The sequence below is a fragment of the Protopterus annectens genome, chromosome 5.part0 (assembly GCF_019279795.1).
Source record: "Protopterus annectens isolate FY-2018-M chromosome 5.part0, PAN1.0, whole genome shotgun sequence".
Taxonomy (NCBI): domain Eukaryota; kingdom Metazoa; phylum Chordata; order Ceratodontiformes; family Protopteridae; genus Protopterus; species Protopterus annectens.
Window position 1 is genome coordinate 1,824,447,685 of NC_056735.1, and position 27,961 is coordinate 1,824,475,645.

Consider the following 27,961-nt stretch of genomic DNA (forward strand, 5'->3'; position numbering starts at 1 on the left):
ACATCCGTTATCAAAGATAAGTATATGAAGTTGTGTTGTGTTTACAATGGACAGACTTTTTCTAAAGTTTTGGCTGACACCATTGATAATGTTGCTGCATATAAGTGCAAACTGTTGCAGATTAAGTTAAAAAAGCTCAAAAGAGACCGCAATGATTTTTCATTGGGTCAAGTCTTCTCTTGGCCACGTGATAATTTAGATATTGAGGCCAATGATGCATCACACAGTTCCATTCAATGTGAAGATGTGATGCCAGGAGCACTTTTGCAAGTTCCTAGTGCTTTTCTGCGACGTGATACTGAAGATATAAGAGAGTCTCTTTTGATTAATACATGCGCGCGAAAAGATACTGAAGAGCTGGTTGTCCCTTTAGAGAGAGTGAATGACGCTTCTACTACACCTCTTCATTCTATTAGTGGTTTGGATACAGGGGCTAGGAGGAAAGTTATTTCAACTACTGCTCAAGTCCATAGAGCCGACGAAGCAAATTCAGTAGTGACATTACCTAATGTGGGCAACGGAATTAATTCAGGACTTGAATATGGTTTAAATTTTCCTTTGCCCGTACAGGACCCATCTGTGAATCCGACAGAGAGACAGAGGTATGTGAATCAATCCAGAGGCAGAGGCAGGAGTACTACAAGATACAAAAGGAAGTACGAAGAGGACATGAGCAATGTTTATACAATAAAGAAAGCTTTCCAGAAAGTAAATCGTTAGTTTTTAATTTATCTGAACGTTCTTTATCTGATGTAGAGATGAATGTTTTAATGAGAGGGTTGTCTTTCATACCATCCACTGATATGTGTTTGACTGATGTAATTTTTGATCTGAAAATGTTCACCAGAAATTTAACACTTAAGTATATGTTTCATGGTATGCAAAATGAAAGTACTTTTTCTTTTAGGAAACCAAGTAATTTTGTTCCCAAACACAATGCACTGGTTAATGCTTTTGAACAAGTTTGTATTTCAGAAATTTATGATACATTTAATAATAGGAAGTACAAAAATAAATGGTACAACCTCAGTAAAGATGAGAGTAAAGCGTTACACAGTCTAGAAAATGATGAGAGTATAGTTATAAGACCAGCGGACAAGGGAGGTCAATTAGTAGTAATGAGCAGATGTCAATATGTAACATTAATGTATGAAATGTTGAGGGATGGAGAGTTTTATGAGAAAATCACCAACAGGTGCGTTGACTTTATGATTAAATATATACATGAACAGATTATAGGTTTGCAGACAGCAGGCCTCATTGAAGATTTGATGAGATATTTTTTGGTATCAAAACCTTTGATACCTATTATTCAAGGGTTACCGAAATTACACAAGAACCCCGATAGACCGCCCATGAGACCCATAGTCGCGGGCAAAGGGTGGTGTACTGAGTCAATTTCTATTTTTCTTGAGAAAAAATTGAGACCTATGATAGATATGTTCAAACATGTACTATGAGATACAGAGCATTTTTTACATGATTTGTATCTCTTTGTGGAAGAAACAGGAATATATGAGTGTGTGACATTAGTCACCCTAGACATTGTTTCTCTGTTTACAGTGATCCCGAATGATAAAGGGATAGATTTTTTGAGAGAGCTACTTGTTAAAGTAGGTCTTTATAAAGCAGATGAAATTTCCACCTTACAGAAGTTAATGAGGCTTGTACTATATAATAATGTTTTTTTATTTGATGGCCACATTTTTTGGCAGAAAAATGGTGTAGTGATGGGGAGCTCATGCTCCAATAGCTATGCCAATGCAGTGATGTTGGTTTGGGAGAATAAATACTTATTAAATGGACCTTATAGTGTCCATATATCCTTCTATAGAAGGTTTGTGGATGATTGTTTTTTGATTTGGAAAAGTACGTCTACACAGTTAGTAGAGTTTGTGGACTACTTGAATAAATCCACACAGTTTTTAAAGTTTACTTTGAGTTATTCAGAATTTTCTTGATGTGACAGTCACCAAGGATAGTGTAGGGAATATTTCAACTAAGATGTATAGAAAAGACTGTAGGGTTAACAACTTGTTATCTAGGGACAGCATGCACCCTCACTATATCTTTAATAATGTGGTGCAGAATCAGTTCTATAGAGCTTCCAGGTTGAGTCCAGAGGAAGTAGAATATGAAAGGAGAATGAATATGACTGGATTTGAATTATTCCAAAGGGGTTATGATTGTAATATGATTTTTAAGAATGAAAAAATTGTTAGTTAAGGTGTACGAAGGCTAAACCCTATTTTTCTGTGAATAATGTTAGATCCCCTAAGAAAAGTGATAATAAATTGAAAGTCTGTATTCCTTATTCTAGAGATGTTAAGACCTACACTGATATTAACAGACATTGGGAAATTTTGGTATCCGATCCAACTATTTCAGGTATTGTAGGTTCAAGGCCCCAGTTTACCTTTAGGAATAAAAAGAACTTGAAGAGGAGACTATGTAAGTTGAGAGAGCCCTCTAGTGGTATAACCACTTATGGAACAAAACCTTGTGGTAAATGTGGATATTGTAAGTTTATAGATGATAGTCTGTTTTTTAAACACTCAGATACTGGCAAGTTATTTGACATTAGGGTGCAAGCCACTTGTGAGAGCCTCCATGTGGTGTATTTGGCTAATTGCGTTGTTTGCAATCATTTCTACGTTGGAAAGACAGACCGCACCCTGAAAGAAAGAATGAGGGAGCATATATATACCATATTAAGAAAGGTACTGGTACCAATGCCTTAGCGAAGCATGTTAGTAATATGGGGAATGAACATTATTTTTGTTTTAAGGTCCTGTCTAGGCTACATGAGACTATTAGGGGAGGAGACATCAGAGCTAGAACTGAAGAGGCAGAGGCTAGATGGATAGTGTCATTGAGAGTGAAATGTGGTCATGGGCTAAATGAATTTGTTCCCATGAAACCAATATTATCTAAGAGAGGTTTTCATAGGTAGTTTTAGTTTTTTATTTTTATTTTTTACATAATATAGTACACATTAGAATATTTATTGTATTTTTAATAAATGTTTTATTAGATAGCGAATTGTATTTAATAAGAGTGTTATGTCTTTAAACATGTATAAGCTAAGGTCATGTGCTTTGCTCTGTTGGTATTTAAGGGTGTGTTTTCTATTGTATTGTATGCACCTGATGAAGCTATGTGTGAAAGCGCTTGTGCTTGAATAAAGGCAGTACTGTGGAGAGCTTTTATATACTTCGTTTTCTTTGACTCTGGAGCCATACCCCAGTAGCACTTTTTGGACTTATTAACTGCTTATGATGCACATTTGTAGGTTACATACTGAACCTATTCTAGGTAACCTAACCCCCATAACAAAGCTTCCTTCTATTCTATCGCCCCATTAGCCTAACGAGCCTGGTCTGCAAGGCCATGGAACGTATCATCATGGAACTTATAAACAAAGACATTGGTAATCTCCAAACTCTGGACCCCATCCAGTTCGGGTTTGTAAAATGCAGATCATGTCTCCTAAACCTGATTGACTTCTTTGAAGCAGTCAGCAAAGCCACAGACGAGGGTAAGGTGGTTCACACAGCCTATCTAGATCTCGCCAAGGCTTTTGATACCATCTCCCACTCTGGAATTATAGATAAACTCACTAAACTAGGTATAAATCCCTATGTCACAAGATGGGTTGCCAACTGGCTCACTGACAGAAACCACACTGTGAAAGTAGCAGACTCCAAATCCGACTTCAGACCAGTGACAAGTGAAGTACCACAGGGTTCAGTTCTGGGTCCTCTCCTGTTTTGTATCTACTTTTCTGAAGCCTAGGCTAACACAGAAGGTCTTTGGCTAACAAAGTTCACAGATGCTGGAAAATAGAAGCCATAATTGAAACTCTTAATGAACTGGACATCCTACAAAAGGGCCTCACTGAGACAGATGCCTGGTGTCAAAGCCATGGCCTCAAGCTCAATGCCAAAAAGTGCATTGCCATCCCCTTTGTTAAAAACTCTGTACCCATGAGCTACCACATAGGTGGTAGTCTACTTAACACCGAAAGTGTGATGAGACCTTGGGACACAGGTGGACAGTAGTCTCTCCTTTGATAATCACATTGCCAGAGTAGTCAGGAAATCCTTCTATGTGGCACACCTCATCACAAAAGGTTTATCATCCAGGAAAAAAGAGGTCATTGTTCCCCTCTACTCATCACTCATTAGACCCATTATAGAGTACAATGCCCCTTTTGGTATGTACCTCACAAGACATCTACAACAACTGGAAAGGATGCAGAAATACCTCACAAAGAGGATTACTGGCCTCAAACAGATGCCCGACTCAGACCACCTCAAAAAAACTCCAGCTTTACTCTGTCACATATCACCTTCTCAGAGGCGATCTCTGCCTAACATACAAAGCTATGTCAAACCCAGAGCTGTTGGAAATGCTCCACTTAATGAAATTGCAATCCGTCTGAGCTACACGCTCTAGGGACCTAAACCTTGTCACCTCAATAAACAGAACATGCTGGAGGGATAGATTTCTGTCCTAGAGACTTCCCATACTTTGGAACAAACTACCTATCTATATCAAACAAAGCTCCTCATTAGCACTCTTCAAGAAAAATGTTGATGATTGGATGGGAAATAGGAAATTCACCCTGAGGATCACCTCTGTGGCTCTGCTTGACAGGGGCACAGGAAAATAATTTTCTTGGGTGGCGAAAGCCAGGGTACCTTTTTGGCTAGGCTTGTATAGGCCCTAGGGCTGATAGCCTAGTACCTACCTATGAACCTATGAACTTATATCCTGCCACTTGCATCCTTGCATTATTCCTCGCATACAATTTTTTCAACATCTCCTAGCTCTATTGCCCTAAAATTCCATTATATCCTTATATATGAATCATGCTTGTTCATCTTCATTCTAGCTTTCCAATAATTTTATCACATTTTCTTAACTCCGCTTCAATTGTGTTTGCTCCATGGCTCTTACATAGCCCATTTCCTTGTTTTCTAGCTGTTTATAAAATCAACAGCCTAAATATCTGATCTCAAACTCTTCATCTGGCTTTTCAGAAGATTTTCAACCTCACCTACATTTTGCCTCTTTTGCACACCTGCTGCACTCTTGTCTCATTGCTATTTCTCCTTAACAGAACTTGCCTTCATCAAATTCTGTTTTCACTCTCAGCTCCAAAACCATACTTCATCTCACCCTCACCTCTTTCTTAGTTTTTCTCTCTCCAAGACTTCCTTATCTTCCATTCACATCATGATCTTTCTTAAATGACCTACCTAATCTCTTCCATCTCTGTAGGCCAGTTCTTTTTGACCTAGGAGTAGCTAGGCCATTTGGACCTCAGTGTGAGACCTTCATAAACACCCCACCATGCGGCCTACAGCTACACAGAAAAAAAAAAAAAAAAAAAAAAAATTTGAACAGGGGTAGAAAAAAACACCTTGACAAGAACTTTTCACAAAAATATAAGAGACCAAGCGGCTCAAAAGCAAGTCCAAACAGAATACCTAACTCTGAAAATGCATTAAACTTTCAATAAATCATTTAACTGTCCTGTGATGCATAACCAAACACATTGCTTTAGCAAGTTAAATAAACCACACAGCTTTTCCTTAAAATATTAAAATTATAGCAGGACTGAGTAACATCATAGTTTTGCTACATGAAATTTTAAAACCGTATTGGACACAGTCATTAATTCCATGGTGTTATGTACTATTTAACAGTTGTTATTCAAGCTAAAATACAAGACATAGCTCAGGTGAAAACGAAGTGGAGAGGTGAAGGTTGCATGTGGATTCAAGCACAGCAAAACAAACATCAGTCCACTGTTAACATTGTGTAAGTACTGTTCAGCAAGTCAGAGGAAAACATCTACAGTAGAAATTACATCCAGAAAGTAACCAATGCAAAAGGAAAATAATTGACATATATTAGAGCAAATGCTGCATAGCAAATATACAATGATCTTCTTGCAACCAAACCATTCTCAGAAAATCCTTATATAAATAGTATTCATTCATTCATTCATTCATTCATTCATTCATTCATTCATTCATTCAACTAATAACAGAGACAAACAGTGTTGATGAAGAACTCATCCCCCTAAAACAGCATAGCATTGATTGAAAGACCATCAGGTAATATAAAAACAGCCTTGATGAATTAAGAACTCTTTTTTCCTGTAACCCCCCCCCCCCATAAAACAATGTAACATTCATTAAAAACCCAATCAGCAGAAATAATAAAGTAATAATCAATAAAACCAGCCCTGATGGATTAAGAACCTATCCATCTCATAAAACAGCCAGCAAAGTACCTACCTGCTCTATATAACAACAACAAATTCCCAGTGGCCAGGACTGGCAGCAATGGCAGGAGATTTCCTCACAAAATCTTGCCTCTATGCCATGCATTCATTACAAATCAAACACTTCTCTTCAGAATCAGAGACAAATCTCAACCAGGGACACTTAAAATATTAGTACTGTTAACTAGAGTATTTGACAGAGCAAAAGATAGTGAATTAATATACATTTTTACTAAAGTAAAGAAGAGTATTATAATTCTAATTATTGTCATTATTTGTTAAGTGCAATTTACCACCTGTTTCTCCAAAAAATGCAAGTTGGTTGTGTGCAAATCCAAACTGTATTTATGCATTACATTTTATTTTGGCACACTAGTCCATCACAGTTCTGTCATGTCCATGCCACACCAGTCCACCTCCAGTCCTGTCGTGTCCACTTCACAATTGATGTCCAGATTTTAGTCTGGATTTACTTATAGGTAAACAAATCCTGACATAATAATCAGACAGAACCATTCAGGGACACTTAAAATATTAGTACTGTGTTAACCTGAGTCATTGGTAGAATAAGAGAATGTGAATTATTAATATATGCTTTTCTGAAGTAAAGAAAAAATTCAATATTATAATACTTAATCTTTTTTTTCTAATCATTGTCATTATATTAATCTTCACCGCCTGTTTCTCCAAAAAGGTAATTGTGTAAAAAAGCCATTATGCCAATAAACCAAACTACTTCACTGGTTTGCATGACATCTTAATTTGTCACATCCATCAGTCTAGTCAGCCCAGCAGCTGTCCAGATTTCTTCAGAATGTCCATATTTTTACCTAATTTTTATTTTGTTTCTCACAAAAGTTGTGGCTTTCTGGGAAATCACTGGTGATTGAAGTCACTAAATAATGACAGACATCCTATCCATTATTGTGAAGACAGTAAATAATGATGTACATTTCAGTTTCAGGCTTCAATCATATCTTTCAGAAAATGCATGCCAACCTAAGTTTATAAAAGTAATATTTAAAATCCGTCCCTATTTTTTGGCCTCTGTCCCTCCACCATTATTGTGAAGTCACTAAATTTTTACGTACATTTGAGTTTTGACTTCACAACCTTCGTAAAATGTATGCTGACACAAAACCTGTTATTCTATCAACTTTCTACATTTATAAAAGCAATATTTAAAATCTGTTCTTTTTTTTTTCTGCCTTTGTTGTCCCACCACCATTTATCAAAGTCACATTAAATAATGAGACAGACATTTCAAATGGAGATTTCTTATATTTCAGAAAGTGTATGCTAACACAAAACTTGTTATTCTGGCTGCTTTCTAAGTTTACAAGAGCAATATTTAAAATCTTTAACTTCCCAACTTTGTGAAGACTACCAGCAAAGCAGTTTGTTGTTGGCTGCTGTCCATCTTTAATGTAATACTCTGTCTCTGAAATGAAGTCAGCAACTAATTAAGCAAAGACAGTCCTTTTATTTATTTTTTTTATTCTAAATTTACCATAATGCCACAGCAAGCAATATAAACAAAAAATAAATAAGCCAAGAACAAATTGCTTGGATCACAGTGGGCACCAAAGAAAAAGCCCTGTGATTGCCTTTTTTGCACTGCCTCTCCACCTGCACAGTGAATCATAGGTTTCTGGGGGCAGTGCCCATTTATGATGATGTAAAAAGTGGTGGGTGGCACACTGGAGTGTCTCAGACTTGCATGAAGGACACTTTTACCCTTACTTTGTTTCCCTTTCAAGGAAATTAAAAAATGGTATGCAAATAAAAAAAATAATTAATTCATTTCTTTAGCATGGATAGTTCCCTAGACAAGTCAGCACTCAGAGCAATCGCCCCTGTTGCCCCACCCTTGTTATGCTACTGCTTTTTATCCTTACTAGAAAAACTCACCATTCAACGCAATACCATATTCATGTGTGACTTTAATTACTCCACCATTAGCTGGGAATAATATATGACACCAAATATGCATGCGCACAGATTCTTGGATTTCAAAAACACAAATTCCCTGGACCAGATTTTCAGTATGCCAACCAGGTATGCAATCACATTTTATCTGGTCATCACTAATATAGGAAAGCACTGCACACCCCCTAGTGTAATGTCCTCTCTGGTAATGTTAGACCACAAGACGCAGAACCCCAGCTAACACTGGAATGATCAGAAATTACTCTAAGGCTAACTTTCTACTATTAGCAGATAACTTGGCAAAATTTCAAGCTCTCCTAAACCCTGCGAACACTGCTGTGAGCACAGAACTGTTCACAGAAACCCTATACAAGTATGTTGATAGCTGCATAGAGAAAGCTGCACCCACAAGGAAGAAGTACAAAAGTAAATAAAAAAAAAAAAAAGCCACCTTGGTAGGATCACAACATATAGGCTGTATAATTGAAGGAAGAAAATCATAGCAAAAATGAGGAGGTTTACCACCCAGCAGGATAAAAGTACTCACATCAAATTAAATAAACAACGTAGAGGACAAATAAAGTCTACCAAAGCCACATTTGAAGTAAATTTGGCCTCCCAGGCCATCGACAACCACAAGGCATTCTTTAGCTATGTCCACAGCCTCAAAGGCAATACACAATTGTGTGCAGACCTCATTGTTAATGGAGCAACCTATACTGAGCCAGAAGATATAACAAACCTACTGGCAGGCAAATTTAGCTGTAAGTCTAACCATCTCACCATCAACCACTCCTCAGGAAATGACAACAAATATACCTTTCCCTATTATCACTATGGAAGAGGTCCTCAATGCTCTCTCTCTCTCACTTAGGCCAAGAACACTACATCAGTGGGCCCAGACAATATTCCAGGATGCCTTCCAATTCACATAAAACAAGACCTATCAGACTGTCTGGAATCACCACTTAATTGTAGCCTGCAAACAGGCTTCATGCATCACAAATAGAGAACAGCAACTGTCATTCCTCTGCACAGACCCTGGAAACTGCAGATCTGTAGGTCTCACTTGTCTTGTATGCAAAGCCATGGAAAGAATTATTATGGAAATAATCAATAATGACATGAGAAACCTCCAGACACTGGACCCAACTCAGTTTGTTTTTGTCAAGGGCAGGTCATGCCTACTCAATCTGGTGGAATTGTTTGATAAGGTCACCAAAGCAATGGATGAGGACAAATGGTTCACACTGCCTACCTTGTCCTGACCAAGACATTTGACACAATATCCCACTTAGATATTGCTGACAAAGTTACAAAGTCAGGTATATACCTATATGTCACCCAGTGGATAGCCAGCTGGCTCACAGATGGACCCAGGAAGTTAGAATTAGGGAGTTCACCTCTATAAAGAGGCCAGTCACCACAGACACCCTGAGACATTGGTACAGAGGCCGCTTCTTTTTGGCATCTACGTCTCTGAAGTCAAGGCCAACATCAAGAGTCTCTGGATTAACTCATTTGCAAATGACTGCAAATTAGGAGCAGTAATAAATTCATCCACTGACACTAATGTTCTCGAGGAAGAACTGACACAGACAACTAACTTGTATCAGACCTGTTGACTAAAACTAAATGCCAAGAAATGCATAATAGTTTCCTTCAGGAAGTCATCCACTTCTGGTAACTATCATATAGTCAACACTTCCCCCTCCCCAAGAGCTGACCCAGCAGTCAAGGACTTGGGGACTCATGTAGAAAGTAATCTAGCCTTTAACCATTAGATGTCTGCAGCAGCGAGGAAATCATTCTGTGTTGTGCAACTAATATATATTATGATATCTAGTCCAAGGCAGTCATTGTTCCACTGTATCCAGCATTCATCAGGCCTGTCATTGAGTATAATGCCTCCTTTGGTATGTACCTAACCAGGAACATCCAGCAACTGGAATATCCACAGAGGTTCATCACTAAAAGAATACAGGGTACCCTATCCCTGTATTCTGTCCCTTACAAGCTGTTGATGGAAGATCTACGCCTGGCATACAAGGCATTGTTGGACCCCACCCTGATGGACCTCCTGCATATCCACAAAAAAAAAAAAAACACCAGAATTACCCATTTAAAAAACCTTGCCTGTGATATAAATAGTTCCTGCTGTCGAGGCAGACATGTATCCCAGAGATTACCTCTTCTCTGGAACAGGCTGCCCATCCATGTGCAGCAAAGTTCCTCCCTAACCCAATTCAAGTGTTACTTGGACAACTGGATGCATAACAGGAAACTCATCCCAGGTTTGGCACCCGTGTATCTAATGGACACAGGCAGCATGTAAATAGTTCATCTCCCAGGCCCCTGCATGTAAATGTTTCACCTCCCAAGCCCCTATTTCCACTTATCAAGGGTACCATAAGTTGTCAGAGATTTAGGATGCATGGCTATGCTTAAAAAAGCCCTAGTGGTTGTTAGACTAGTAGACAAATATGAACCTATGAACCTATGAACAAAATGGCACCACTGTAATGCCAAATTATATAATGAACAAATTGTATGTATGGTGACTAAATAATACAGTTCATCTATATTTCCTGCTGTGCAGCTTAATGGTTAGAACTTTTAAATGTAAATGATAATATCATTGTAAAACATTATTAAACAACAGTATATTTAAGTATTTGATCAAGTTATTGAAGCAATGTGTAACTCTAACCTTGAGTGGATGCTTGCCTCTGTCGTTTGAAAATGCAGCAAAAGGTCACTGCCAGAACTACAACCATCACAAGTCCAAATAGAGGTGCTGCAATCAGCATGTATTTCAGTATACCTTTTAAATAAAAAAGTAGTGTTACTTCTTATTATGCTATTTGTTTTGTAAGTTATTAGTATGGAAAACAGGCAATAGATTCTGTCACTCACAAGCATTAATATCGATGCTACTGACAACAGTCTTAATAGTGCAGCAATTCACAAATTACAATATATTTCTGAATAGATACTAAAAAACTTATCACAAATTATTCAAAGGTTGATTGGCTTCCTTTTTTCTTAAAAATTTGTGTTGACCCCAGAACTATCTGCTTATATTGCAGAACATTTTTACTATTTTTTCAAGATTTTTAAATAAACACAGCAACTCAGTGAGATGCGATGTATGTAATACATCTTGAAGGATTCCTATCATTTCATTGATCAGACAAATTATCGATGTTTACAAAACTGACCACAAAAGGTTCAAGTCAGGAAAGAGCTACAACTCACACACATTTGTCAACATTCTGAGATTTCAACTAGACATGCAAGTAGAACATGCATTCAGTATACTAAGCTGTCAACACAATGAATGGAGCTCATCTTGAGATAAGGAATAAAACATTATTATACCAAAGCAAATAAAACAGAACAGTGTATGAATGAGTGCTGCTGAACAGAATGTATCAGAAAATAAAGTAATCAGGATTCAAAGATGGCTGCCATGCTGTAAACACTGCTAAACTGCAGCTCTTCAATTAACCCGAGGAAAATCTCTGATCTGAGTGGATATCAGGAGGTTTAAACATCAAATTGATGATAAAAAGTTGCATTTATACTGACCTAATCTAAAATCAGTTAAAAAAGTGGGAAAAAAAAGTATTTATCCATCAGGATTACAAGTGATTACTTTGCTCTGAAGAGAGAAACAAACAAAGGACCGTGTGCTTTCTTTATTCTGCCTTTCTTCTTGGGGAAAGAAAAATCTTGCAACAAGTAAGAACGATGGAAACAACTACTACTAAGACAAAGTTGTCAGAACTACAGTCGCCAGTAAAGGATGGAACTGCGAAAAAACAAAGGATTACTAGACAGCAGGAACAACAGAAACCAGAAACTAGATCCAGGACTGATCAGCCATTAAACATGGAGGATATCAAACACGCTTTACTACCTATACAGGAAGCTCTAAAGGACTTGACCTCATAAATACAAACATTTGGAGTTTTATGCAATCAATTGCTTCAGAGAATGGACAAAACTGAGACCAGAATTTCTGAAATAGAGGACAAAATTGACATGCTGGAGAAAAAATCAAAGGTATGTGATGTGGATGTACAAGCCATGCAAAATAAACTTATTGATTTAGAAGCAAGGTCTAGAAGAAATAATATTATTATAAGAGGAATCCCTGAAAACATCCAGTATGCAGAGCTAATACCAGCCATAACACAAATATTTGAAATACTGTTAAATGATGCTGATGGGGTGAAACAGATTGTAATAGAAAGGGCACACAGAGCGCTGAGAGAGGTACAAGCTTCTACTATGCCTAGACCTGTATATGTCAAGATATTGAACTTTCAAGATGTTAGCAAAATACTGTTTACTGCAAAAAAATGGTGGCTATGTTATGTGGAAAAATGTTAAAATATTTCTGGCTCAAGATTTACCATTACAAGTAAGGCAGGCTAGACAGTCTTTATCTGCTTACTGTAAATTTCTGATTGATAAACAAATTAAATTCCAGATGAAATACCCCAATATGCTTACATTTATGGTGGATGGCACTAAATATTCTGTTTCCAATAAAAATCAGGCAAAAGAAGTGTTTCTGAAAGTTTTTAAAGTTCTACCTGCATCAGAGGGCTGAAAAGAACTTCAGTTGAGACTGGCATGCTCCTGTAGTCAGATCCAGCATGTATTTTACCTCAAGGCTTTTCTAATCCTTTGTTTCTTCACTAAACTGTTCAGGCCTCTGAAAAAGCAATAAAACTGTTTGTTTATGCTAATCTGAGGGTCTGCTGTCTGGTTTCCAGACTTTTATGGCCTCCAAGGTCTATTTCCATTGTGTGGTAAACAGGAAATGCCTGGATTTCAACTGAGAGTGTAGATTTGGATGTAATACTTCTTGTGGTCCTGCTGTGAAAGAGGTCCCTTGTCGTGAGTATTTCTGATGGTTTCCTGGCTTGAAAAGACAAAGAGAACTGAAAATAATATGATAATGTTCTTTTTATAACTAAATAACATTACAGTATGTACTTAAAGCACATAATAACATGTACTTTTACTGTTTTTTTCTTCTTTTATAGGTGTGAACCAAAATTGTTTTTTTTACTATATGCAGTGTGTGGCAGGCACTGTGTAGGGTACAGATCTAAAATGTAGGATGTATTTTTTTTTTTTTTTTTTTTCTCTCCTCTCTTCTGTAAAAAGTTTATGTACATAATGATTGCAACAAAACAGATACTTAAGGTAGGATAAAATAAGTACCCAATCTACTAAAACTTTCCTTTACACAGTAATAACCTTAGAAATGAGATTTGTTTAACTAATAGTTAAACCAAAGCTGTAGTTAAGTAGCGGTGTTTGGTAGGGAATGTGTAGTTTAGACTTTGATGTAGATATGCTAGAATATATAGGTTGTATGTTTAGGAAATGTTTTAAATGTTATTACCTGACGTTTTTCAATGTGTTGGTGTGTTTAACCTTGTTTATATTTTCTCTTATACAAGACCTATATAAATCCTGGTCCAGGGGTAAAGTGGGTAAGCACTGGTTAGGGACGGGATGTAGGAAATGCTTCCAGATTAGATATAGTGTACAGTCAATACATGTCAATTTCATAATTCCCTCTTATATTGTTATTTGATACCAAGACCTGTGAATGTGGGAGTTGAACTCATGGAATGTTAAAGGGCTCCAGAACTTGAAGAAGAGAAAGCTGTTGCTACACATATTATTACAGGACAAAGCACTGTTTGTATTTCTACAGGAAACACATTTGATGAATGAACAATGGAATGATATTAGAAAAAAGAACTGGATTAGAGAGCTAGTGACATCAGAAGGTAAGACAAACAGTGCGGAGTGGCTATAATTATCAAAACCCAATACAAAGATAGGATTTTAGACTCCAAAGTGGATCCAAATGGGCGATGGTGTTATGTGATTTTATCGGATAATGCATTTGATAAACCTATCCTACTTTTGAATATATATGCCCCATGCAATGATCAACAAAGTTTCATAGCATCATTATATCCAATATTAACACAATATGATGGTTATTATTTTGTTGTGGGTGGGGACTGGAATACCTATCAAAATCCAAAGTTGGATAGGTCTTGTCCACAGAGAGCATTTAATAAGCAGGCCGGGATAGCATTAAATGATTTTAAGGAAGATTTTCAATTATATGACCCCTTTTCTTATTCACAAGATATTAATAATGCAAATAAATATACCTTCTATTCACCATGCCACAAAATGTGGGCTAGAATAGATTACTTTTGATATCTAAAGCACTAACGAATTTAGAACCAGTGGTGGTTATACATACTGCCATCTATCAGATCACTCAAAAATTTCGTTAAAATTTTCTAAAGATTTAAAAGACACAAGAAGGCATAGGGGTTATAATTGGTCACTCAACCCAAATCTTTTAAGTAAAAAGAGATAGCAGATGGAATTATAAAATATTTGAAAGAATTTACAGATAGCTTGAAGCTCCAAAAACATACCCCTGACATTGAATGGGCGACAGCTAAAGCTCAAATTAGAGGATTTCTTATACAAAAGCCTCATATTATAAGAAAATTCATAATAGTGATATTCAAAAACTAGAAATAAGAATAAAACAACTTGATAATGAGCTGATTCAGAATTTTAACGCTCAAACTGAGGAGGAAATGTTGAAGCTTCAAAGGGATCTCTTTTGCTTCATAATAATAAATTAACACTTCAAGAACATAGGTGTTTAGTGAAATATGCTAATAATGTTCAAATACCATCAAAAGCACTGGCAAGGATTATAAATCAATCAAAAACAACTGGATATATTTCGAAATTCAGTATAACGACACAATATATTCTAAAACTGAGGATATTGTTGATGTTTTTGGGAAAATCTATACTAAGGTGTATGAGGGGCAAACTGATAGGTCTCTACATAACCAGAATAAAAGTTTTCTGCAAAAATTAACTTTCCAGAATTAGAAGAGAGCCTGCAAAGTGACCTGATTAAACCTATTTCTAAAGAAGAAATAGTATATACAATTCAACATATGAAAGTACATAAGTCGCCAGGGCCTGATGGTATTACAGCTGAATTTTACAAAGAGTTTGCTGATAGTTTGGGAAAAGAATTGTCTCATGTATTTAATTATATAACTAAAAATAAAATTAGTGACCCCCACCTCAATGCATCAAAAACAATTTTCATACATAAAACCAATTCGGATCCCCTTAACCCAGATAATTACAGACCAATAGCACTAATGAATGTGGATATGAAAATTTTAACATCAATTATAGCATCGAGACTAAAGAAGGTTTTGATATATTTAATTTCTAAGGAACAAGCTGGATTTATGGCAACTAGACAAACCAGCGATAACACACTTACACTGCATAATATGATGACGTATGCTAAAAAACAACTTTAATATCTATGCTCTTATAATAGATGCCCAGAAAGCATTTGATAGAGTAGACATAAATTTTTGTTTGATGTGTTACCCTATTTTATCTTGCCCCAAGCATTCATTCAGATACTACAAATATTATATAGTAATCCATACACTACGCTATACATCAATAGGACTTATTCTAACAGAATACAGATTAAAATGGTACTGCCAGGGTTGTCCCATGTCCCCTTATTGTTTAACCTATATCTAGAACCCCTATTTTTATATATCAAGCAAAATTTGTATCATAATGCACCAATAATTTATAGGAATAAAATATTAATGTCAGCATTCACGATGATCTTATTATTTATTGTACAACCCCAATTTCAGACAGTGAAAAGATATTAAAGCTCATAAACGAATTTTCAGTAGTTTCCAATTATAAAATTAACTTACAGAAAACAAATATCTTCCCATTAAGAACCCCAAAACCTTTTTCACTAATGGCCCTGATGGGGAAGTTAACATGTAAAGAAAATATTAAATATTTGGGTATCAACTTCTACGGATAATAAGGACTTTTATAACAATAATGTTAAACGAGTATGGGAACACATAATAGCTGATTGTGACAGATGGAAGAATTTAAAACTACCGGTATTAGCAAAAGTATCAATAGTGAAAATGAATATACTACCATGAATGTTATACATATTTAGGTCTGCCCAATTATCAATTTCAAAAACAGTTTTTAAACAAATGCATAAAGATCTAGCTAAATTTATCTGGAACCCAAAAGAACTAGAATATCTTATGAGAAATTAATGACCCCTAAAACAAGAGGGGACTTGAGCTACCAAACTTTGAAACATATTATTTGATTGTAAACGCTAATAAAATTTTAAGAATTGCTAATTATGATGTAACGAATACAAAATGGATACCAACTTGGGTGGTCTTGAATCATAAGCATATTTTGGATAGGAAAATAAATCCTAAAGCATTGCCCTTTATGGACAAAATTAGTCTGATAAAATATGGGGTCATGGACCACATAATAACCTGTGTCTCATCTTTGCAAACTTTATTTCAGTCCGTAGATTTATTGCAATATATGATGGTTCTTCAACCTTTCCACAGGAATCCTAATTTTAAACTAAATAATCAGCTGATCGATCTCAGCAAATTTCCATTAATACTTAATCTGACTCTATTTGATGTTTTTAATAAACTTGACTTATCGGCTTTACAAATTAGACAGGAAATGAATCTACCTAGAAGTTACATTGTTATAATGAGACAAGTTAAAGAACTTGCCTTGAGCTACTTTAGGAACTTTAAACCTGCAGCCGGATTTGTGGATAAGTGCTCTGAATTGTGGCAAGCTATCCAACAAGACACTAAATTTATAGCAACTGCATATAAATTAATTAAGGATTTGAAATTTCAGGACAAAATTTTGCTTTCAGAGTATTGGGTAAAAAAAGTAACAGTAACAGACAATCAGATATTAAAAGCAATTGATATAACTAGGAAATCAGTTTCTTTTCAAAACTGATGTACACGCAATTGATGATTTGGAACAATGCATATTACACACATCTTAGATTACATAAATTTAACCCTAGGAATTCTCCAATTTGTCCATACTGTGCAGATCAAACAGCGGATCTTCTTCATATGTTCTGGAGTTGTAAATGCGTATATAAACTTTGGAACTCTCTTAAAGTACAACTGCAAAAGATGGGTTATCAAAGTTCTACACTGTCATGGGAATTTATGATTCTACACATTCCTCCAAGAGAGCTTTCCAGATCGCAAACTATTGTTTGTATGAATATTTTTTTGCTGATGAAACTCTATATAGCCACAAATTGGCTAGAACCACATAAGACATCATGGGATAATTTTAAGCTTGTGGCTATAAAGCATATACTAGCACATAAATTACTTCTGAAACAAACTAACAAAAATATTAATAACCCGAAAATATGGGAAAAGGTCTTCAATATTATATTAGCATGATACTGATTTTAGGAATATATTAAATATAGGAAGCATTTCATGTAGATATTGTATAAATGGTTTGTAGTAGTTATAGTGTGTTATGTGTGTGATGTTTATTGTATTTTTGTAATGTTTTTGGAAAATATATTTCAATAAAAATTTATTATGGAAAAAAAAAAAAGAAAATAAAGTAATCAGTGGAAAAGTACATCTTCGTTCCTTTCCTGTCTCTCCATAGCTAGTAAAACCCACAGTCAAAGTTTTCACCACTCCATATTCCTTCAACATTGGCCTTGTACACTTCTTTGCAGTCTATGTTTGCTTGCACACAAGATCAGTCCTGTAACTGTCAGCCAGATTGATGGAAGGTGCATGCCCTCACATTTTATAACTAGGATCCCAAAGGTTGAATCATTATTTACACTTGTCAGCCAGAACCATAGTGGGAACTGCTATCACATTCTTCTCAGTAGCATTCCATTCAGGTCTGTTTCTGGTATCACTTCCCCAGAAGGGTGACCAAGAAGAGTTTAAGTCTGTCATTAATCATGAGCTATACAAAACTAGTCATCGTACACACATTATAGTGTGTCTACATTTTATCAGCCAGAAAATTCTGGCAGTCACTTCCTATCACTGGCTCCTGCTTAGTAGGACACAAAATAGGTTGACACCAAATTTTATTTCAATAGTTTGGTTATCTATATAATTTCCGCAGTTACTTGCATTAGACCAATTTTTTTATAATGTTTTCAAGCTCACTAACTATGGCTTTCACTGAACCTTGGTTAGCAAATGGAAAGGAAAAAGCAGGTCCTTTTAAATGCTGCCATGGTGACTTCCTTTAAATCTCTGAATTTGTGTGTTTATTTATTTATTAATTCATTAATTCATTCATTCGATCATTTGTTTCTCAGAAACTTATTTAGCAAGGGTAAAGGAAAAGACACGTACTTGTAATTGCTGTGCTGCAATTACTTGTTTAAGTTATGCTTACAAAATTGACGACAAAAGGTCGAAGTTAGGAAAGGGCTAAAACTCACACCCTGCTGTGTTTTGTCATGCCTCTCACTAACCATGCAAGATCTGCAGTTAGCAAGAGGAAGTGAAGTGACAGCTTTCAGAGAAAGTTTCAATTTCTGACTGAAATTTACTGCCAAATTATGTGCTCTACTTTTTCATCTTGTTTTATTTGTACATTAATTCCTGCTGTGGAATGTAAAGCTTCCGCTGAAGATCACTCATTTTCCAAGACCATTTTCTAACATATAATAAACATGTGGAGTCAAAAACAAGTTTCTTGCTTTGCATATCCTGCTGACCCCATTCCCAGATGAAAGCTGTAAATGTAGCTCTGGTGAAATGAACCCTAAAGAATCTTGTAAAGATTTACCATCTCATTATAACAGAGGCAAATATAACCTCACATCCATTTATAAACTGCTTCTTCCAAGGTTTATGAATGGTTCTGACAAGTGGAGCGGTTATTTTTTTAGTTTGCCATATTTTATTTTATTTTGTTGCGTTTTTTGTTACTTGCTACCTTTATTTGTTCTCATTAAATGTTAGTTCCAGATACGAGCTTTTGTAAGCTAAATTATGGTGATAATGTGGTTTTGAAAAGACTGTGCAAGTGTAGTTCATATAGACGCTGCTTGAGCTTAACTGTCATGATCTATATTTAGCCTGTTTAAGTATAAAGTATATGAGCTCTCAGATAAGTGGTACAGATTCAAAAGTACATCTTCATTTAGATCATGTCAACTGACTGATAAACATTTTTTGTGTAATTTTGTTTGGCATAACTCATGCCCAACAGCTTATTTTTCTGCCCCATTCAAAGTTTATGTATTTTCTTTCCCCTCTTGTATCTTATTAAAGAAAAATAACATTTTAACATTTTTAATCTATAAAGAAACAGCCAGCCTTTTCAGAGCAAATGAATTAAACTGATTTGGTTTCTTAAACAGTTTGGTTCTATCAGTGTAGATCCTGAGTTGCCTTTTCATATACATGTGGTCAAGCAACCACTGCTTGGAATTTATTTTTGTTTTGTTTATTTTTTTTTATTGGTTTATACTTTGTTGACCAGGTTTTCCCAAGTAGGCAATGACCCATTTTCAATTTATATCCAATGATATATGCTCCAAATATGCCGTGTAACTAATTTCTAATATACAAATAGTTAATTTACAGTTGCATTATAAATGCTGTTTACATGTACAATTAAATTACAAGAGATGAGCATGCAAATAACACTTCAGAATATTAGTAAATATTAGTTGTGACTGTACACAGGTTACTTTTTGTTTTATTGGTAGATCTAATTTCACTTGGAAGGCTGTTCTAGATTTTGCCCATGTAGTTTTAAAGGCAGCATCAAAGGTTTATTATACAACAACTCCCCATTAATATTCAAAAATGTGCATGCAGATTGGTCAGCGTGCACGTTGAAATCAGAGTTATAGTAATGGAAAAAGGTCCGGTCGCCAGGAGATTTTTGCGGAGATTTTCCGTTGCTTTTTTTAAAGCTGTCTCGCTATGTTAAACCCATTTAACATAGCGAGACAGTTTTGAAAAAAGCAACGGAGAAAGCAAGATCTCTGTTGCTTTTTACAAACTGTCTCGCTATGTTAAAGGAATTTAACATAGCGAGACATCTTTAAAAAAAGCAACGGATCTCTGTTGCTTTTTTTAAAGCTGTCTCGCTATGTTAAACTTGTTTAACATAGCGAGACAGTTTGTAAAAAGCAACGGAGATCTTGCTTTCTCCGTTGCTTTTTTCAAAATTATCTCACTATGTTAAATGGGTTTAACATAGCGAGACAGCTTTAAAAAAAGCAACACAAAACAGTTTGTAAAAAGCAATGGAGATGTTGCTTTCTCCGTTGCTTTTGCCCACAGCTCTGATGTACTGTGTAGGCATACGCATGCGCAGTATATCAGAACTGCCGCAGAATACCAGATAGCTGCGGAAGGGCAGCAAGGAGGCATTATACAATGCCATTATTTAAGAAAAGTAATTATTTTTTTTCTTAAATAATGTCATTGTATAATAGCAATAACCCACTTCTGGGTGTGGGTAATGCTGGATTTACCCACGGTTGTCTTTGTTTGGCCACTCGGGCTTCGCCGTCGTGACCAAACCACACCAACCGTTGGTAAATCCAGCATTACCCACACCCAGGCGTGGGTTATTGATATATAAACCCATTGCAGATCTGAGGTTTCTAGTCGGAATGTGCAGTTTAAAGCATGTTTAAATGGCTGCATATGATCAAGATGGAAAAACAAAAAGTAACAGTTCAAATTATAAAAAAAAAAAAAAAAAAAAATATTGTTGTTTAAATTCTGGATGCAAGACAAGTTCACAATGATAGGACCTAGGGTATGATTGACTAATAAATCTGGTACAGTCATTGTACACTTTAGCCTGGTAAAGCTCGTTAGCAAATACATCTGGTACAGTTTTTGTACACTATATTGAGTTTGTTAAGGCTTCATGGCTAATAAATCTTGTACAGTTGTTGTACACTTTATGTAACCTGTTAAGGCCTGTTAAGGCTTCTTGGCTAATAAATTTAGTCTTGTAAATCTCACCAATGAAAATCATTTGCATTTAGTATAACCATACAACAGTTTGGGGAGTAGGGGTGATAAAATAAGTATGCAGGTTATTTCAGTTGTTAGATGTGTTCTAATTCCATAAAGATTTGCTAGTATTTGCTGACTTCTTTTGTTAGGGTTTGTGATATTTTTAATGTGAAACTGTTATCAGTTTTCATAAGTAGGTACTTTGCTGGGTACTGAATAGAACAGACTTGCTTTTCTGATTAGCATAATGTTTGAAACAGAAAGCCAGCATTCTTAGTGATATAAAGGAAAACTCTAACTTACTATTTCTGGTTAAGTGAGACATCCCTTTCTTAGTAAGGCAGTAGCATCTGCATACTACACTGTGTACTACTCTGTGTACTACACTGTGTACTACACTGTGCACTACACTGTATACTACACTGTGTACTACACTGTGTACTACACTGTGTACTACTGTATATTACTCTGTGTACTAAACTGTGTACTACACTGTGTACTACTCTGTGTACTACACTGTGTACTACTCTGTGTACTACACTGTGTACTAAACTGTGTACTACACTGTGTACTACTCTGTGTACTACACTGTGTACTACTCTGTGTACTACACTGTGTACTACACTGTATACTACACTGTGTACTAAACTGTGTACTACACTGTGTACTACTCTGTGTACTACACTGTGTACTACTCTGTGTACTACACTGTGTACTACACTGTATACTACACTGTGCACTACAATGTATACTACACTGCAAACAATTCTTCACAGTTTTGGAACAGATCATGTATACAGATATAGAGAAAAGAAAAGGACCAATAATCGATTACCAAAGCATCCAGTTTTAAGCAAAGAATTTTGTGGAGTATTCACATCCCAGTTTGCAGTTTAATTTCTCCTTATCTGTTAATTCTTGAACTGATTCAGGGAATGTTGTGCAGTGTCAGAGATAAGCAGCATCATGTGGTGATAGTCATGGCTAACAGTGTTAAAAACTTTTCATAAGTCAAGAACCAGACCTGCTCAATTTCCCCAAAACGCTGTCTGGTTAAGTGACATGTTCAAGGCCACAGAGCAGACAAATGAAGGCTGAAAGGATCAAACCTGGACCACAGGAAGCAACCCATTAACAGTCATAATCCTAATTCTCTATGACAACTGTCAGAGATCTACCTATCATTTATTGTCCTCTGATCCAATGCTGTATTTACTCAGTAACATTTCCTGAATCGGTGATATTCATTATTCTTAGAATCTGGCTAGATTACCAGACTAAAAAAAAAAATTAACAGTAAAAATGAAAATTAAAATAAAACAAAAAACTTGGGACTTATTTATTGTTGGTAAACTACATGCTTGAGAATCTTCCCCTTGATGTTCATAATGGTGATGGGACCAAAATTCTTAGTTTTATTGTGGGAGACACCTTCGTGGAAAGGTCTAAGATATGCTTTTCCCATACTTGTAGAAAGGAACCTTTTCTAGCTGAGTTAAATGGCAGTGCAGATAGAAATGTTATAATTTGATGAATCTTGATAGAGCTCCATAATTTCCAGAAGCACCTGTACTTTTACATTTCAGAAAACTCTCATAGTGTATAAATGATCTTTTCTAGATCTTTTTCAGATGGAACTTATTTTAGATTGTTAAATTAGGAGATTGTAATGTTTAAGTAATGAAAGGGCTGTACAGAGTATTTGGAATTCCGTTTTCAATGTGGGTTCCGAAGAGTTTAGCTGTTTCAATGTCTGAAAGTTTAAGATTAGTACAGGCTGAAAATTGTGTACCTTATAAGATGGACTTATTTATTGCCTTCTATAAGAATAAAAGATTAACTTTGTAAAAAAAAAAAACATTTTTATGTTGCTTATAGAAGATTTAAAAAAATCTTGAGTTTTCTATATTGGCCAAGGGAGTCTTGTGATTAGTTTGGTAAACAGCCAATATTTTTTTCTATCATGAAAGTCTTTAGTTCTCATGACATCCAAGCCTGTGAGGCATGTTTAACTGAAGAAGGTTTTTTTTATTAAATACTTTTTAGTAAAGTTATAAACTCAGGTAATATATCAATAGGTCACATTTCTTCATCAGTTGGTTGTTTAAAGGCCTGTATTGACATAAGAGTCATCTCAAATACGGTAAGCACATTACGTGTCCTAACCTGGTCTCACATCCTCATGATATGGACCTTAATAAATTGATCCTCCCTTGTATGCCCCTACCTCTGTCAGTGGCACTCTGTTTCTAACATCCATCTGGTTGATTGAACTAGTACTGTGTATATACCAATAGCCTAACCTCCTTATTTACCCCATTCTTATTCTTCCTCTACCCCGTCACCTATTTCCACCCCATAATCACTGTCCCTTCATATGCTGTCTAATATAAGCCAACTGATCTTCTCTAGTTTCCTATCCTTCAGTTAATTCTTACTTAACAAATGCAAAGACTGCTTCTAACTCCTTATGTATTTTACCAAATTCCTCTTTAAACCTGCATTTGCAGATCACTTTCTTATTAATCTTAAGAAATGAATCCACTGTTTTAATGGGCACACTCTCTCCACTTCCCTTCCAGTGCCTGTAAATTCTGTTCTTGATCTCTGATGGTAATTAATAATTCTCCTTTCCACTTTGCCAGTATTATATTTCTCCAAAATCCTTATGCACAAAAAAACTCACCAGAATCATGCGCTTTTTAATTAAAAATTCTTTCTCATTGTTTTTGGGCATCTCTCCATATTTCTCTCACACACTCATATCACAAGAACATCTATCTATATATATAAAGACAGATAACTAGAAAGAAAGAGATCTATCTATCTATCTATCTATCTATCTATCTATCTATCTATCTATCTATTTATCCATTACCTTCTTCCTCTTCCCTGCACCTCAACCATCTACTGCTTTTTGTATAACCATTTTGAGGTCAAAAACACCTATGCAATAAATTGTTACAGAAACAACATGATTTCAGAGGCATTTATAGGATTCATGGTTATTATGAAATGAACTTTGAGTCATTGCCAATAGTCTTGACAAGGCAAAACACACAGTTGCCATTTTCCTTGGCTTGCTAGAAACGTTTCATCCTGTTAGTAACAGCATCTTGATTAGCAAAATGCAAAGCTACAGGTTGTCTTACTGTTGCACTGAACTTGTTTATTTGTATTTGTTTACTGGGGTAGAGCACTGATCACAAAATAACCAACTCCAGGCTCAGCCCAAGTTATGTGAATCAGTAAGATAACAGTAAACATTTACAAAGAGGTTAGCATAGATTAAAACACTCAGACAATAATTAAATATTCATGCACAGCATGTATGTATCTATTTGCATAAAAGGAACAGAATAATAAGCTAATGAGAGAAGACAGAGGCTCAGGCTGAGAGAAAGAGAAGAGAAAAAAGTAAAGATAAAGTAGAGAAAATTAAAGAAAGAAATAGAAAGAAGAAATGAAGGAGTTTAGTAGTAGGTTTAGGTAATGGAGAAGTAAGGAATATATCATCTGTAAGTTAGGATACACTCAGATGAGAACAGAATAAGTGGTTTATAGATTCTGTGGAAGTATATCAGAGCATTTAGAGTGTTATTTATTCATGTAAGTATGATCAATTTGAGAAAGTGTAAGCATGCAGAAAGTGGGTGAGAGGAAAGTCCTACCCTGTGAAAGGTGCTGAATTGTGTTATATGCGCTTTAGTGACACAATTTCACTCATGCTGCTTTAGTATATTATGTATGAATTAATGCCTGAAGTTGGAGTAGTCTGTGTGTTCAACTAATAACTGGGGAAGTGACTGCGATAGTTTAGGGACAAGGACTGAGAAACTATGGCTAGTGGAATGTTGTAGAGCAATATGTATGTATACCTTTAAGAAGCTTTCTAGGGGCTTGCACGAGTGTATAAATACTGAGCACTTGTGAGCCTGACTGCCATTTTGTAGTAAGCTGTTGAGTTGTGAACATGTATGTCTGTGTAGTCTGTCAGTTAATCAGTTTGTTTATATTTCGTAATGCCGCTGTCCATCTTGATGTGTTTCTATGTAATAAAGCATATAAATGAACTACCTTGCCTGTTTGTCATCTATACTATAGAGGGACAAGTGACTTGTTGTCAGAAGTGGCATGTTTAAAAAAGACATGGTACCAGAATGGGATCCAGATTCTTCAGTTCGAGACCAAGAGGCACTTGGTTAAGACTGGAGGAATATACAGCAGTGAATCATCCGTACTGCATGTATAACTCGCAAAACAGGTCAGAAAGGAATTTCAGGTATTAAAACTTGTTGAAACTATTTTTTATTCGCAAAATATGGAACGAGGCATTCAGAATGCTCTAAACAAATTTCTAAGTAACAGAAATATTCAAAATAACTACAGAAAATTTTTGAAATAAAGTACAAATCAAATAAAATTAATCAAATAAGGGAAACAACCACATTTTTTGCTAAACACTACTTTTTCCCATTAATCAAAGCTATTTGAGTTGTTTAAAGTGTATGAATTGTCTGCATGTTTGTGCAGTATTGCAGTACAGTTATTTCATAAAATACAGCCATTACAGAGCATATTTTGCAAAGTAAAGCATTTTGAAGAGTTTATTGTGCATTTGAATGTTATTACAAGTGCTGGCTGTGTGCTTGTTCATACATAATTACCAGGGCCATATTTTTTAGTGTGTTTGGACATAATTTGTTGGCATGGCAGATGGATTTCTAAAGCCAACTCCACTTATGTTTGACAATAATATTGCAAAGAACTGGAGAGTGTTTGAGCAAGAGTACAACATTTTCAAACAGGTGACATTTTCTGATAAAGATGACTGTACAAAGGCATTTATTCTGCTTAATTTGACTCGGTCAGAAGTCATAGAAAGGATGTGTTCATTTGTGTATGCACCTGCTGTCTTTGCAGGAGAGGTGGAAAACCATCATATAGTTGTACCAGCTGAGTCAAGGTAGGGCCCTGAGTGCTTAAAAAATAAATTTAGAGAAATGTATATCCCCCAAATGAATGTTACAATAGAAAGGCACTTATTTTACACAAGGGATCAAAAGCCTGGTGAAACTTTTGCAGTATTTTAACTGCTTTGAGAAACAAGGATAAAATGTGCATATTTGGTGATTTAAGGGATGAGTTGATAAAAGACAGACTTTGTGGCATTACAGATGATGCTGTGAGAAAGATTTTGCTTCGGAACAGTGATTTAACTTTGAATAAAGCCACTGAGATTTGTCAGATACAGGATCCTACAGAAAAGCACACAAATATACTTACAAATGAAAGACACTTCCAGTAACGTCTAAAGCCAATGTTAATTGTATGAAGCATGTGGCTAAAAGAAACATGGCAGCTACTGTAACCCCTGCAACACTCACTGGGAAACCAGGTAGCTTTCTAGCAAGTTCCAAGGCATGCTCTGGAAACTGCACAGTCTCAGTGAAGCACAAGAATGAGTCAGCAAACTCAAAGCATCTGCCTATACCCAGTTTCATAGCCAACTGTTGTAATTGTGGTGGAAGTCATGAGCCTAAAAGGGAAAAAATGTTTTTGGTCAGCAATGTCACAGATGTAATAAGTGGAATCATTTTAAAAGGTTTTGTAAATCAAAAGGGACACATTTTTTACTAAAAGGGAGCATTCAAAGAGACAAGTTGAACAGTTAGAAAGCCATGACCCTACTTTTTATGTTGATGGTGTGTCAGTGCTTCATGAAACAGTCAATGCAGTAGATTTATGGGCAAAGAATGAAGTCTTTTGTACTGTTCAGATAAATGGAAAACTCATAGAGCTCAAGGCTGACACAGGTTTAAAGTGCAGTGTTATGTCTGCAGAAACATTTGCTAGAGTATGTGCTGGTGAGAAGCTTAATTTGGCAAAGTGTGTGTGAAGCTTGTTGCTTATCATGGTGAAGAGATTTAGACCAAGGGCTCAGTACTGCTTTCATGTTGCTCTGCTTTGAGAAGCTATGACTTGTTATTGTATGTGGTCAAAAGGCACGCACAGTCATTATTAGGGCTCAGAGACAGTTGAAAATGGGACTGCTTTCATTTAATAAGGAAGTCAATCATGTTAGTTTAAAAGACCACTGTTCTAATTTTGCTCAGTATCTTTTCTCTACCTATGCTGCTCTTTTTGAAGACAAACTAGGCAAGCTTCCAGCTATCTATTCCATGAAGTTAGACCCAGATGTCAGTCAAGTTGTCAGGCCAGCCCGGAAAGTTCCAGTAGCTATGCAGAACAGAGTCAAAGCCATGCTAGATAAAAATGGTACAGCAAGGTGTAATTTGTCCAGTTGAAGAACCTACTGAATGGGTATCTTCCATGATAGCAGCTCATGGAAAACAAATGAAGACAAACCTTGGAAATCTACAAAAAGAGTGCAAAAAAGTCCAAAAAGCCAAAGCCTTAACGCAGTTTAATGTTCAACTTTAAAAAGACAGCGTTTTCGCTACTAAAACCATGTAGCTTCATCAGAGGCAAGTAAACACAGAAAAAGGCGCCAAACCAAATTTATAGTACCGGCTGCCTAATTAAAATCAGCTGAAAGGTGTAACATCATTTCGTAGCATATCATCACATAATGCAAACCAGTGCTGTGGAGAGGCATTTAAGTGCCCCGGATAACACACACATTTGCCTCCCTTCTTGTATATCTCAGACTTCTTTCACGGTTTTTAATCTGTTTCCTCTAGGCAGGTAATCGCAGCTCATAAGAGAAGCTCAGATGATATCAGAATAT

At 35.9% G+C, this 27,961-nt stretch overlaps 1 protein-coding gene across 1 annotated transcript in view; it reads right to left on the reverse strand.

The window, feature by feature from the left end:
* LOC122801924 (T-cell surface antigen CD2-like) overlaps positions 1 to 27,961 on the reverse strand; it is a 380,436-nt gene that overhangs the window by 125,348 nt on the left and 227,127 nt on the right. Inside the window, exon 4 of the mRNA XM_044071652.1 lies at positions 10,938 to 11,051. Within this exon, the coding sequence (XP_043927587.1) occupies positions 10,938 to 11,051 (114 nt within the window). The remainder of the gene's footprint in view (positions 1 to 10,937; positions 11,052 to 27,961) is intronic.